The 15585-nt window shown below is 35.6% G+C and overlaps 1 protein-coding gene across 6 annotated transcripts in view; it reads left to right on the plus strand.

The window, feature by feature from the left end:
* The window catches only part of PTBP2 (polypyrimidine tract binding protein 2), a 51294-nt gene that overhangs the window by 13652 nt on the left and 22057 nt on the right, over positions 1-15585 (plus strand). For 5 of the 6 annotated variants that reach the window (XM_027462692.3, XM_027462693.3, XM_027462694.3 and 2 more), the window contains 3 exons: positions 51-126; positions 13023-13195; positions 13516-13659. In XM_027462692.3, coding sequence (XP_027318493.1) covers positions 51-126; positions 13023-13195; positions 13516-13659 — 393 coding nt within the window. The remainder of the gene's footprint in view (positions 1-50; positions 127-13022; positions 13196-13515; positions 13660-15585) is intronic. The other variant, XM_027462696.3, reaches the window with a different exon arrangement.

Here is a 15585-nt window from a genome sequence, read left to right on the forward strand (position 1 = left end):
AAATCACAAAATAGAGGAAAAAAAATCTCTTACTGTCTCTTTCTTTTTAGAGAGGATCTGACGAACTTCTTTCAGGCAGTGTACTCAATAGCCCGAACTCTAACATGAGCAGCATGGTAGTTACTGGTAAGTGATGCCCTTTCAAAGGAGAAATCTATCATTTATACTTGGACTCATTTCCTATTTACAAGGGGAGAACACTGAAACAAGATTCCATTGTGCTATAGAGGGATAAACTGTTGGCATGCATCACACTGTAGTGACCTTGTACTCACAAACCTCAGGTATCTGAGAATAATAATCCTGTAAAACAAAAAGCAACTTCCAGATGTCTGTACAGCAAATTGTTGGTGGGTAACAGGATGAAAAATTACACCTGTCTTGTACTGCTGCCTTCAAAGTAAGGAATAAGAGCTACCAACTAAAGGTAAACAGCTAACAACTCCTCTGTGACATCTGCTTTTTCACACATGGCCATCTGTGAGTCTGAGTATTACGGAGAAGAATGCTGCCCCATAATCTGTAATAGAGTATGGCTTCAGGGAACCAGAACATGGTCTGGTCCCATGTAGACTGCTAAAGCAGTAAACTTCACTTTGCTACTGCAGTCTGAGATGACAGCGTTACAATCTCAGAACGTCAGTGCAAAGTGAGTGTAGATATTTTTTAGTCACATTTATGGTGTTAGTAGATAGAATTATTTCGTGAATTGGCACATAATAAAATATCTTTCATTGCAGTATATGCTCTTGAGTGTTGAACTTGCACTGAGTTCTGTCAGAGGGGCTCACCACAGAGTTGTGCTTTTTCTCTCCTTTCTCTTTTTCCCCAAGAACACGTGTATTTTTCACTTTTCCTCAGAGATGTAGACAAAATAGTTTCTGGTATCAGTGTTGGTGGGCCTCCCAAATAGTTGCCTGATTCACTGTTCTAATGTGCCTGATATATTCCCCCCACTTACATTGTGTTGAGTAGTCCAGCTACTCATATTAGTAGCAGATCTTTTCCTTTCCTTTTAATCTAGCAGTAGAAGACCAAGCTTCACGATGCAGTTTCGTTTTACACTTGCTGTGCTGTGATGGCAGCCATTGCCAGAGCGGGCAGTTCTGTGCTTTTTCTTCCTATATCCCTAGCACAAGCAGGAAAAAACGCACAACTGGTCATGTTTCTGCTCAACACAATATTGGGGTATTCATACACTGCAAGGTGAGCTAACACAGCACTGAACTGTGCCATGGAGAAGGGCAGCTTTCCAGCATCCGGCCTAGGCATGCAGCTGTGCAGTCGCAGGGTGGGGCGGCAGAAGAGAGTAGTACTATCTCTGTTGACTGCTACCTAACTAGAGATGAGACTTTAGCATAGATCAGAAATAAGTGTAGTGTACTTGTAGCCATTTTAGAACCCCTGGAACAATCATTTATCTCTCTCCACTTTTCTTGCTTTCTTCTGGTTCTGAAAGAGATGCATCTTTTCATTTTCTTGATGTCCTATGCAGTCCAAGATAGTACTGCTTCAGCAGTATACTTTCCTTTTAGTTGTAGTTTCTCATTTAAGTAGTTTGAGTTGGGGGGGAGGCTGGGCATTGAGCTTTGGACAGGGTGTCACTGTTACCAGGACAAACCAGTTTTTCCTGAGCGTTTTGGAATTTTCCATATATTTTCAGAGAAAATCTTACTTCAGGAAAACTAAATGGAAGTTACTTTATCAAAGAGAAAAAGCTAAAAGGGGAGGAAAAAAAACACTATTATAGGCTTGAGTTCTCAGAAGAAAAGTTACAGAAGCTTTTCTAAGAAGTCTTGAAACTTTTTGAGAAAAATGAGATTTCTGTTTAAAGCTCTTCAAATAGAAGAGTCCATTATGTATACTGAGGAGCTCCTATTTAACACATGCAAATTCTTCCACCACCAACCACTAAAGATTTGGGAGGCAGTTTTCAGATGAATTGATCCTTATGTTTTTTTTTTTTTTTATACAAGGGAGACCTCTTCATACGTTTGTAGGCATCCAGAACTGTACATGGTTTCAGAGGAAAGATCTTGTTAACAAACAGCAGTGGCCTGAGATATGATCCTGTAGTATCAGGGTGGTTGCCTGTTGCAGTTTTCATATTGTGTAATATATAAAGGAGGTTGGTGTGGAAAAATAACGCCAAACAAACAAAATACCCAAGTCTGAATGCCATTTCCTACAGATGTCAGTGGGAAGGGGTTAGTTTCATTTGAGGCTTTTTGTTTGTTTTGTTTTTAAGCAGTTTATTGGGATTGTGTTCAAATTTCTCTACTGCCTGCCTGTCTTTAAATGGAATTTGAAACCTGTAGAGTAGGCTAATTCAACAGTGCAGTTCTAAATTCGGTTCTGAATATATGAGCATGTATCTGTCTTGTTTATCAGAAGCCTGGAAGTACTTTTTCAAACTTTCACAGGTTTCCTTTACAATTTTGAACTGTAGATGCAGAAGTAATTAGGCCTGAAATGGAAACTGGTATATTAATTTTTCTGTACCTGTCTCCTGAAGCCAAATAAGTTGATGTATTTTTTGTTCAAATTAATGTCCTCCTTTTGCTTAAGTGCTGCTTTTGTTTCAGTGCTGTTAGATTTTTTTTTTTCCTGTAGAAGAATTTTAAAACTCCTAAGAAGAGGGTTTTTAGCTGTAGCTCAGCCCTTGTAGATTTTCTAGGGTCTGTTCAGAGAATCTGTAGTCGTTGATTCCTTTATGAAGAGCTTAATCATTTTGTGAAAACTGGCTAATTCTGTACCATTTAAAACTACTTTCTGTTCTTGGAGTTTGGTGTCACAATTTTATCAGACCTGGCCATTATTTAATACATAGAAAACTAAACTGGTTTTGTCCTTGATATTTTCAACATATGATCCCATTATAATTTCTGAACAGATACCTAGGTGAACAGAAAAATGAGGCAATTTGTCTGTATAATATTCTGAGCCATAATGGAAAAGTACGCAATCCAAAAAACACATTTGCCACCAGCAGCGCCCTAGTGGGCCTAAACTTAGAAAAAAACTTGATTCCCTCATTTTTTTCAAGTCTGTGCTATAGAAGTATCTTAAAAAATAAAATAAAATAAAATAAAAATTGCCTGAGGAAGTCTGTTTTAAAAAAATTCTTTATTTTTTTAAAAAAAAGACCTCTTCATGCAAGTTGATGTTTTCCATAGAACTGTGGGCTGTGTGTGTCTTTAAGGATTTTGTTTTTAGGGGTAAGGTTAAACCTGAAGTTTTTAAAATGATCATCTTACCTTTTTAACATAGTAACTGTTCTGTGAGGGTAGTGTATTTTGCTTATTTCTGGGTTTGGTATTCAAATCTTTCAGGTAGTTTAATGCTTTTAAGAACACTCTTGTGCTAATTCTTTTTTAAAGGCACAAAAGTTGCATACTTTCTTTCTCCTTTGGAGAGCTTTAGATATGAAACTGTCCCCAGTTTCTTGTCAAAGAAATGTGCAAAAATTTTGGACAAACATTTGATTTGCATTCTTGCTGATTATTTACACCACTGGTAGTTTGATAAAAATACAGAATTAAGCAAAATGTCATCATGTTGGACTTTTAAAAGAAATTGATCAAAATACAAGGTTTGTTCCTTGAACGATTTCTAAACGGCTTTGTCAGCAGTATCCATCTTCCAAGACTATATAGGTATAAGAAAATTGGCAGTATGCTACATTAAAGTTTAGTACAAGTCAGGTTACTATCTTAAGTACTTTCTGTATCTTTAGTAAAAGAACTGCCTCAAAAGAAATTTAGACCTGGATATTTGAGGATGACTGTTGTTTTCTTACCCTTACTTCTGAACCCTTGCATCTCCTGTTATTGCTGTCTTTATCCTTAAGGAATTTCATTTAAGTTAAACATGTCTATTAATTACACAAGACTTAAACTACTTCTGCTAAAACTTTTAATGAGCAATAAGAAAGAAAATTCTTTAAACATTTTATGGTAGAATCCCATCTCTTAGATCATAATTTGTTGCAAGGAAAGATTTATGCAAGGTTTTGGGTCAGCAGATACCTAAGGTTTTTTTCCTCTAGCATGAGGTGACGTAGTCTTGAAGGTGTGTTGTCAGAACCACAGGCCTTGCGCTACTCTAAGCATTTTCCTTTATCTTTTCTGAAAATGTTCTTGGAGTCCGTTTTTGTTCTCTACCATAACCATGCTTGGCTCTCATATTTTTGGAGGGCATAACCTTTTCATAGGAACTGTGAATTCGTTTTTTCATGTTTATGCACAGCAGCCAGTGACTCAAAGGGCAGTCTAGATAAACAGAGACATGATTTGATAGCAGGATTCTGACAAACAAGAGCTGAAGCCAAGTTACATTAAAAAAAAAATAAAATTGACTATTAACTCTGTATTCTTCAAATTTAAATCTAAGAAAATAATAATAAAAAATCTCTTTTCTTGTTGAACTAGAAAGGGTCTTCTATGATGGGTTATTTTTATTTCAACCTTGCTTGAGGTAAAGGGCTGCTTGATGGAAATTTTAGGAACAGCTCTGTGCATGAAGGTGCTTATGCCATGAACTGTGTTGCTAGAGAATCCACAAACAAAAAAAAAATTAAAGGGATTTAGATAAAAAGTGAAAGTTGGTGAAACTTATGGAAGTTGGCTTATCAAAGACAAAGGATTGAAGCAGAAAAAAATGGCAGACTTTTTCCTATAGTTGTCATAGCTTTTATTGTTTACATTTGTGCATTTTAACTCAATCAGTCAAAGCATTTCAAAAATCATTTTGCAGCTGAGCTCACTAAACTCCTGGAGCTTTAAATGATACTATTAATCTTGATCTTGTTTTTACTTCATTAGCAGGGAAAGTTGGTGGTGACTTTGACAGGTAATTCATTGTATTAACAGAATACTTGGCACTGAGGCATGCAAGCTAATAATCATGTTTCAAGTGCCCCGTTTAACTTATGGTATAAACATACATGTGCTGTTTTTGATAGCACATTAAGTGAAATTGGTTATTAGTTAACATTAATGATGCCTTAGCATAGGTAATTTACTTCTGAAGTTTGCAAATTGATTACAATTAATAGTAATTGGAAAGATTTGAAGAAGTACAACAGATGATTGAAAAGTATCATAACATATTAACAGACTATAATTTACATTTTTCTACAGACTCAGGTGGGCATTTGCATGTGGATAAACTGAATTTTAATGCTCTGAATGTTTGAACATTTTCTTTTTGTAAATTAAGAAATTTGAAGACAAAGCAAAAACGGTAAAACCATATGACCAACCATGCTGTTGTGGTTTAACCTGGCTGGCAGCTAAACACCACACAGCCATTCGTTCACCCTCCTCTCTCCCTCTCTGGGATGGGGGAGAGAAATGGGAAAATGAAGCCTGTGAGTTAAGATAAAGATAGTTTATTAAGACAGGAAAATAATAATAACATTAGTAATAATAATAACAATAATAACAATAATGTTGCTAGTAGTACTACTACTAATAATGTTCACAAAACAAGTGATGCACAATCCAGTTGCTCACCACCTGCTGACCCCCAGCCTAACCCCGAGCAGTCCAGCCCTCCCACCCCGGCTAGCCACCCCTATCTATTGTTGAGCATCACCCCAGATGGGATGGAATACCCCTTTGGCCAGTTTGGGTCAGCTGTCCTGGGTCAGCCCTCCCAGCTCCTGTTGCACCCCCAGCCTGCCCGCTGGCAGGACAGAGTGAGAAGCTGAAATGTCCTTGGCTTGGTGTAAGCACTGCTCTGCAGCAATAAAAACATCAGCATGTTATCAGCACTCCTCTCATCCTAAACCAAAACACAGCACCCTACCAGCTACTAGGAGGAAAATTAACTCTCTCCTAACTGAAACCAGGACAACAAAAACATCTTTGAGGATGGGAGAAATAAAATGTGGCCATTATTGTTAATTAATTTCTGTCTACATCACTATGCCACAATTCATTTTTTTCTATTTGTTAACTACACTCTAGCTGTAGTATTTTTTTTTTTTTACATATTTTAAGGGCCAAAATTCAGTGCATTAGTTGTGGACTGCGGTATGCAACCTTGAGTAGTCATTATACTATATGATAACTGTAATATAGTTAGAAAAGTTAATTAGTGTGGTTTGAAACAGTTGCAGCCTGCGTGCAAATGTGCTAGTTCTAATTAAAAGCAGTATAGTTAATCTTTTAATCTGCCTGATCATAGTTAGTTATTTGAGTTCAAATTCCTGATGGGCAATATTCCATCAGGAGTAGTATAATAAAGTTTTATTGCTCTTTGGTCAAGACTTTCCTTTGCATGTGGCCTGTGTCCAGAGTAATGATCCAACTATTCTTACTGATGAATGCTGTCGTTCAAGAGGTAAGAACTCCGCAGCATAGCGGTGCCCCAGCAAGACAACGATAATGGGGTATAACATGCTTTGAAGTACAAAATCTTACAGAATGTGCTTCTCTCTCCCTAAAAATCCTCAAAACAACAACAATAAAAATGTCAAGTTGGCATTGAACATGTAACTTGTAATTTAAGAATTAAAAAATGGAAACTTAAGAGAATTCCACGTTCTTCATGATTTTTACCTTGAGTACTTTTTTCCTCTATTTCCAACGTTCTAAATTCCAGATTTTTTCTTTAGGTTGAACTCCAAGATGTCTTTATGAAAAATACAAAGCACCTCAATTTTCCTTGTTTTAGGAACCTGCTGGCCCTTGTGCCAGTGTCTCTCACTGGATCAAACTGAAGGTCTTTTCTTCCTACCTTTTATCTATGATGTCAGGCCAGGCACATATGCTTAAGAAAATCTCAGCTGAAACCACAGATGTGTCTTTGTCTTACACCCTCACAGTTTGTGGTTTTCTGTGATTTCCTTAGCCGGTTGTTTTAGAGGCAGGTGATTGTTTTCAGTAACTACTGCTATATTTAATGTTCCTGTCTGGTCAGAATCCACAATTTTAAACTAGGTATTTTCTTAATTCTGTTGCCTTTTACTTGGACAAATATTCCCTGTGTGGATATATGCCTGATGCTCTCTCTACTTGTTAACTATTTGGTTAGGTGAAACAAGAAATACGTTTGATATTAGCAACAGCAATTAATAAAACTGTTAGCGAGCCTCTTGTTTGTACTGAATGAAGTGATGGTAGTGAAGGATGAAATAAGTGTTTCAGGAATGCGTAACCTTGCATTTCTTTTGTAGTTGTTTGGTGGGGTGTACTGACCATTGTGATACAGAGATTAACTTCTGCAGAAATGGCGGTTATCAATTTTTGCTATTGCAGGTATAGAGCAATTTATAGTTAGTGTCTTGTGATGAAATTTGACCTTTTTTCTCCTTCTTTTAAAGAAGTAACAGATGAAAAAAAATTTTTTGGTATGCAGAATCTTTGCCAATACCCACATAGTTGCATTTCTGTATCAAGAGATGGTGTAAATAAAAGTTTTTTTGTGTGTGTGTGGAAAGTGCATGAGGAAGAAGAGTATCTACTGCAGTAGCTCTTAATTTATAGAGAACATGTTCATTGCAGTTACTGTGAAGGAAAATTATACATCTTAAAATAAAGGGTTTATATATGAAAGTAAAACTATAAATATTTAACTTGTGTGTTTTGGCCTCAGAACACTTGAGGCTATATTATATCTTAAGTGGTGGGGAGGTGTGCAAAGAAGAACTTCTGAGGATGAAATCTTCTATTTTAATGTTTTCTAAAATCTTTATCAGCAGGTAGTATGTTATTTACTGTTGTCTAGGAGCTACTCTGAACTTTAGGATCTGTTTTTCTGCAAAATCTACCTGTGAGCATTGAGGTTTTTATAGGTAGAATGCCACAGATTTACCATATGCTTTGTGTATGTTATATTTCATTTTGTTGCTCAGGTTTTCCTTCCTTTGTTTAATAAGGTAGGAGTTTCTAACTAAAAACATCAGGGAATCCAGATTGCTTAGACAATGCCCGTTTATAGGCTTTGACTCTAATGCATTCAATTTCAGTGCCTTGGGTTTCTGTGCAGTAGGGGTGTGGCTTGGATGTTGATTACGTTTAGACTGCAGGATCCTACTTAGATGGGAGAATAATGCTTTTGAATGCTGTTTGTAGACACAAGATTTTGTTTAGAATTAGACAACCGATGTCACCAGGAAACTGCATTTTTTTCCTCTCCTTGCTGGAGAACCAAAGAGGGCCTGCATCAGTGCAGTAGCTGTTACAGGAAAATAAATAAAAATTATTCAATTCAGAATCACAGAACATAATAAATATTCAGGGTTAGATTTCTGTTTAATTGAATGCTTTATCACCACAGAGCCGTGGGACTTCTCTTTGCTATATGTTTAAGGCAGTGACTTGATTGGAAATGGGCTAACACTGAATACTGTGTTTTAGTCATAGTGTTCTCACTTATTGCTCTTCCCCACTGTAGACTTTGCAGCGTTATGCTCCAGTGCATCTTTATAGCTAAAAACTGCGGGGGAAAGGAGTTTGCATTGATCAGGCTTCCTAAGTCTGGTGAAAGCCAAACTATGTGATGAAATAGGTCCTTGCCAATGAGCTTCCAATTCAATAGCAGTTAGCTTCTCAGCAGTAGTTATTAGTTGTCATGTGAGATTTCCCCTTCCAACATTCCCTTACCCTCCCCAGTTTTCTGCAATTTTGTCCTTTTCTAGAAAGATCTTTCAGGTTGCTCATTGCTGTAGTCTGTTTCTGACACAAGGCAATGTTATTCTTAGTGCCTTGTTCTTTTTTGTTAGAGAATATAGTTGGTGCTTTAACTGTAGCTGAACTTACCTTTCAGTGACTCAGAACAGGTTGTGTTCCCATTTTTAAACACCGTGGCTTTCTGTTCCTGAGCGCAGTGTAATGATGCATCTCCAGCTGAGAAGTATCATTTAAAATGGCAAATAAAAGACTACATAAAGTTAGGGGGAGATATGTTATATGGTGCCAAAAACTTTACTAATTGTCTTAAAAACTGATTTCATTTGCTTGACAAATACTTTGAAAATTCACATATATGTGCATGCATGTTTAATATCTGACACTTTATTACTGCCATTATTGAAATAGTAAGTTAGTGCTAGGCTGTGCTGGCTGGATAAACAGAAATGTAAAAAGTGTGCTGTGCTTCATTCAAGAAAAGCAGTGATAGCTACTGCTGTGTTAATTTCTTCTGTCTTAAAATCTGGTCTTACATGTTTTGGGGTAAATTTCGTGACTTCGTTTTGTGAATGTTGTCGGTTCACCTTTCACTCTGCTACTTACTGGGAAGAGTGTACCTTCCAAACAGCTTTGTTGGGCTTACTTGCCCCACTGCTGAAAGCTTTCTTTGGGCATTTTACGCAGCACTGGAAATAGTTGTTGACAGCAGGCCTTAAATGACCACCCAAGTTTTGTCTTGCATTTTTCAGTGCATAATTCTGTATATTTTTGTGTATTATTTTATTATATTTATTTACCTTCTATATTAAATGCTATATCACAAGCACTTTCTGGTTTGCCTCTTTTATTTTTATTAGTAAGTGTTTGATGTAGATAGTTTAAAAAATAAACTTACATGAGATATTTGAATCACATTTGGGCTCTAGGCTACTCTTTAGGAAGAGATATTATGTAGTACAATATTTTTATTTTGCTGCGGTAGGTTTAAAGAACTGTAAAAGTTGAAAAACTATAAAATGAAGAAAATCAGATAGAAAGGCTTATAGATGGCAAAGTAAGGTAGTCAGATATTACAGAAATTACTAAAGGAACTGGAGATGCAATTCCTCACAGATCTGTGTGTGTGAGTGGTTATATACTAGACTATGATCCTTTTTTAATACTAACATTTGGATTAGGATTCAGGTAAACCTAATATAGGCCTTAGTTTTAAGGGGGAAAGAAAAAAAGAGAAAATCAACTGAAAACAATCTTGGAACTTATTCTGTGAAAAAAAAAATATGTCAGAGTTCTGTGTTTTCGTTTCTTGTTGTTATTATTCCCACATTTAATTCTTGAAACTTGTAATGAGTTCAGATTACTTAGAAGTTTAAGAATAAAAAGGCACTGGAAATACACTTTCACTATCACTGCAACTCTTCTATTCTTTACAAGTTTGTAATACATTGACTGTAGAGAGTGGCAGGCTTAATGTCTCACGGTGGTTTCTTCTAGCTTTCTGCAGAACGTAAATTAAGACCTAGGCAAGGCTATTGTGTAATGAGCGTCAGGTAAAAAAACGAAAGTACTTCATAAACTCTGTCTGCCAGTGTTTTTTTAGGATAACGTGCTGTATTGTGCCCCGTCTCAGTTTGAAAGACAGGAATCTGGCTACCTGAAAGATGAGTCTCCCCACACTTTCAAAACCTGATACAGGTTAGAGCCTTGTACAGACTAAAAATGGACTTCAAATCCTAGCTCAGTGTGCACTTCTGAAATTTTACTCTTCTGTGTTCCCTCTAAGTTTGTCCTTCTCTTCTGTGAAGAAAAAATGAGATCACACAGTTAACAGGCGAATATTGCCTAGATCTTTTTTTTTTTTTTTAATTCTAGGTGAAAGTAATTCCTAGATACTGAATAGGAATAGTTGGTTTTGAGCATTTTAATTTTTGATGGAGATCTTTCTAAAGCCTGACTAAAACATTGATCTAGAATTTAACTTTTTTCTTTTTATTCCTTATCCTGTGTATTGGGAGATGAGGGAAGACTTCAAAAAGCTGGGAGTGAATATTTTATTTATATTTGATTTCATGAAACTCCACACTCAAGAAAATAAGTGATAGTCATGAGGTTTGGCAGTACAGCAAAACAAAATATAAACTGTTGCATGGATTCATCCTCTCCTAGTGTTGTTGCTTGCATGCTACTGGCTGAATTTTCACCAGTTGCAACATCACAGGGATTTCGTTATTCCCTAGAATAAGTTGGAAAAGGCTTAGAAAGTGTTCAGCTGTGAAATAACTTTTTAAAAGCTCAGTTTTAGAGTATTATTTTATCTCCTAAATATATGACCTGATTCTAAAGCATACTGACTACTTTGGTTTTTAGTTTTAGATCAATCTAGATTGTAATTTGAGAGAAGCATTAGAAAAGAAAGCTAAAGTAGAAAGAGAAGTGTTCCAATTAGAAAGAAGTTTAGCTATTAGAAAAAGATATAAGGGAGTGATTGAAATAATTTGTGACATAGAGGTGTTTCTTTTTCCAGCACTTCCTGTAGTGGAAGTATGAAGAATGACCCTATTACTGAAAATGGCAACAGTTCATAGCTTTGGTCAGAGAATGGGTTTGCCAATTTCGCTAAAATTGGTGAAAAGCTAGATAAATGTGTTACCTGGTCTGGCTGTTTGGATCCAGAACCAGAGTATCCACTCTACACTTGTGAAAATACGAGTCCATTCCATTCCGTGTTTTGAATCTTCAGTGAGTTGGCTTGGTTAGGCAAACTGAATTAAAAGCTTAAATTCTTAATTATGATTTTGGCATACTCTTAGCAAAAGTTACTATTCTCAGTACACTCATGAATTAATGAAATATTTTTGTGCACGTGACCAGTTTAGGTCTAAGTGACTTTCCTGGATGTAAAATCTGGATTATATTCAGTTATAGCTGAGTGATAATTGAGGACTTATTTATTTTCTTCCCTTTGAAAAATCCTGTCCTCAGGTTTCTTACAAGGCCAAGGCTTTTGGAGAATTTAATGTAAATGGTTAATATTGACACTCCTTCTCCCTCTCTTATTTCTTCTGACTTCCTCAGTTAGAAAATAAAATCAAAGTAATTTTGTTCATAATTTTTTTAAATCCTTATTGGTATCTGCCATCAACCATGGTTTTGAACCCGAATAATTACATAAATTTTTCTACTAATAACATTTTTTTGTTTGTTTGTTTGTTTTTTTTGACAGCTCTTCTAAGGTAAAATGAGGTGGGGTATCTCACTGTCAGCTGCATGTTTTATAGACAGAAATATAAAAAAGGAAATCTGAACGCTTTCCTCATATCTAAATGCATTCTGATTTCCAGCATTAATTCATTAATATCCACGTATCTTTAGACAGCTTTTAACCCTTTCTGATGTTTGCTCCAGTGACATATTTATAGGCAGTAGTTTTATTACCTTGTAGCTGAAGTAAATAGTATTTTTGTAGGCTGCTTTTCAATGCACAACTTCTATCCAGCTGACTAGCTCTTTATTTCATATGTTCCAGATTGAGTTATTTTTTATTTTTTTTTTGAAATCTTTACGAGAATTCTGGACAACATTGCAAACTTATCTTCCTGATGTCTTGTTACAATGATGTCAATTTTTTCCTTGTTTCTACTAGGAAAATTCTATATTTTTCTTTTTATTCTCCTCCCTCCCAGTTAGTAGCATTGTTTCTAATAGCTGATCTTCCCTTTTCTGTCCACAGTTCATAATGGTCACCTTGTACTTGGCTCTTAAACTACGGGGATGTAAATTTCATCAGACTTCTGTAATGTCAGTCCTCTGTGTCATCACTTTTATCCAGTGTCATCCTTCTCAGCATTTAATGATTTTTCCTGTATTTGTATCATCAATAAATTTCCTTTGAAACTTTTATCATTTCTTTGTCTGGTTACTTAGTGAAAACAGTCCTTAAAAACAATTTTCCTTAAAGAGCATCTTTAGTCACTTTATTCCATTGACATCTTTCTCCTTTCAAAAAAAAAAATAAAATCTAGGTAATCTTTTTTTTTACATATGGTTTTTATTCAAGCCTTTCTGAGGAGTTATTAGTATTCCTACATGGCATTATACCCTTCACTGAAAGTGAGATAAAAAAGATTTGCTGTGTTTTTTATCTTGCTTAGAAAATATGTTATCACAGAGCTATTGAGTTAGTCTTGAACAGACTTGAACCACGTAACACTTTTTCATGTTCTTCCAGTTGCCTCTTCAAAATTTGTTCTAAACCCTTGATTTTTATTTAGATGAGACTAAGAGGTGGCTCTTTTAAAATTCTCATGTTTATAATGAAAACCATTCTAACAAAACACTAATAATAGCAGTAAGCTCTTCAAACAGTCTGAATATGTCTTTCAGCCAATGGTAATGACAACAAGAAATTCAAAGGTGACGATAAAATGGATGGGGCTCCGTCTCGTGTTCTTCATATCAGAAAATTGCCTGGGGAAGTAACAGAAACAGAAGTCATTGCTTTAGGTTTACCTTTTGGTAAGGTAACCAACATCCTGATGCTGAAAGGGAAAAATCAGGTAATTTGTCGCCTCTTTTTTATTATTATTAACTTACTCTGCCTTGTAATTCTGTTTGGGAGTGTGGGGTGGTTAGCAGCTACATAAAGTAGAAAAGATGGCTGTAGAATAAATGCTCAGTTCTGCATCTTCACAGATGAATTTTTGGAATGTAGTAGCTTAGCAAATAAAGTTGGCATGTGGAGAATGAAATAATCTTCTGGAGACTGATACTTGGCAAAATACTCTATCCAACCTCTAAGTGCTGTGTTTTTCTGTGCTTTTAATATAAAGATTGTCTACTTTGTAAATACTGAAATTTACTTGTCTTGGTATTACAGGCTTTTTTGGAACTTGCTACAGAAGAAGCAGCTATCACTATGGTGAATTACTACTCTGCTGTGACACCTCATCTTCGTAACCAACCTATCTATATCCAGTATTCCAATCATAAAGAACTAAAGACTGATAACACATTGAACCAGGTATACTGTTCTGCACTATTAGAAATACAGACAGTAGAACATGATTCATGATGCGTAGTCTTGGCTTGTGTAGCATATATTTAAACCATCTACTTTTGTCCACATTCACTGCTGTTTTACCTGTGTTGTTCCATTTTGTGATATTGAAGGGGATTCTGCTTTGTGTGTAAACTTTCCATTAGGATGAATTTTTCTTCATGTGTTTTCTTAATGTAAAATAGATTCTGAAGATGCTTTAGCTTTATTTTTTTTATATAAAATAAGTTCTCATCTTAGTTTAGGAACTGTAGGACAACAAAAAATAACTATTTAATTCTGGCAACTGAGATGCTAATGCCTCTTTGAATTTCCATAGTGATAATGACTAATACCTATGTTTCAATGATCTGAATAATCGCTCTGGTAGCACTGGTAACATCAGTTTATGATCTGCTGTTCCTCAAGAAGAACATGCTAATGTACAAACGTACTTGATAGTAGAGGGAAAAACAAGTTCTTGCTTCTGCAGAACCTATTTTAAAATAGATCTATCATGTCTGGGTGTATTAGGACAGGAAATTTAGCAAAAATAATGCCTTTGCAAAATAGGTTTTCCTAATGTGATGACCCTGTCTTACAAATTATAGGGAAAAAGACATTCATTTACCACAAGTAAAATTACTTTAAGGTTAATTTGTCATATTCCCTTGATGTTACAAAAGATTGTGCAAATACAGAGTTACATTTTCTGTTACTGGTGTCCTGTCTTAGATAAGGTATGGAAATAGTAAAGTTGTAGCTGTTATCTTTAAAATGATTGTTCTGAAATTATTTTTAAAGACATCTTGGTTCAGATCAATTAATATTGATTTTCTTGTTGATCACATCAATGTTCTGGTTCCTTAGAAACTTTTGATAGTTTGTCTGTCAGAGGTACTCAAAAATTGGTTTTCTTTTTTTCCAAAATGTTAGTTACAAAGGAAAATAGTTACCTTTATTTTGGGGGGAGAAGAATGGTGTCTGGATTCTGTCTGCATGCCAGTTTATCCTGGATGGGTATATTGCCTTAAAAAGCTTTCTGTAGTATTGTTCTGTCTTCTATGGTGATGGTAGTTTGTGTACATCCCAGAACCACCTTCACAGCACGTGGGATGTAGTGTGACTCTTCAGCGGCTTTTATGCCACCATACCCTTTGATGCCCAGTTTTATCATTCATATTCCTAGGATTTCAGATCTTTCCTTTAACCATAACTAAAGACTATAAAGAGTATGGCAGTAAGTGTTCTGTAACTAGCATTTCATGAGTCCTATAAGCCAGAAGGTGGTTGATTATTCATTTTCTGTAAGGAAAGATAAAGGTGGTGCAGATATTGCTAGTTTTCTGAACAAAAAGAGCTTACTGTTATCAAAAGGCATTTTTATAGAGTTAGGTTGATTAATGATAAATGTAGTTGAGAAAACAAGATTTACCTAAAGTGTTCATCAGGTTTGGTTTTTAAACTTTTTTTTACTTATTGATTCATTTCATTTTGGAGAGTGTCATGTAAGTTGTGAGACATCAGAACTGGTCGTAGCTCTAATACCACTGAAATATGCCGTATGCATTAATATGGTGGTTATGATCGGTCATAATTTTTACCTGGAATGATTGCTTTGTCTCTTCGTTCTGTGTTGTTTTGCTTCATAAGACTGCCCTAATGGAAGTATTACCTGGAAATCTTTTTTCCCTCTACTTTTTCTTTCTCAGAAAAAAAATATTTTGATGCTTTCAGTTCTGGCAGTAGAAGTAGTTTAATGTAGTAGATGTATGTTTTTACGATGTTGTCATTAAACTGAATTTCTAAGACCTTGCTTGTTTCAAAAGAAAACAAATGGGGGATGGGGGGGAAAACCACAAAATACAGCCCCAGTTGAAGAGTATTTCTTTTTTTCTTCTTAGTAAAGGG

Source organism: Anas platyrhynchos, chromosome 8 (genome assembly GCF_047663525.1).
Source record: "Anas platyrhynchos isolate ZD024472 breed Pekin duck chromosome 8, IASCAAS_PekinDuck_T2T, whole genome shotgun sequence".
In the NCBI taxonomy this organism is placed as follows: domain Eukaryota; kingdom Metazoa; phylum Chordata; class Aves; order Anseriformes; family Anatidae; genus Anas; species Anas platyrhynchos.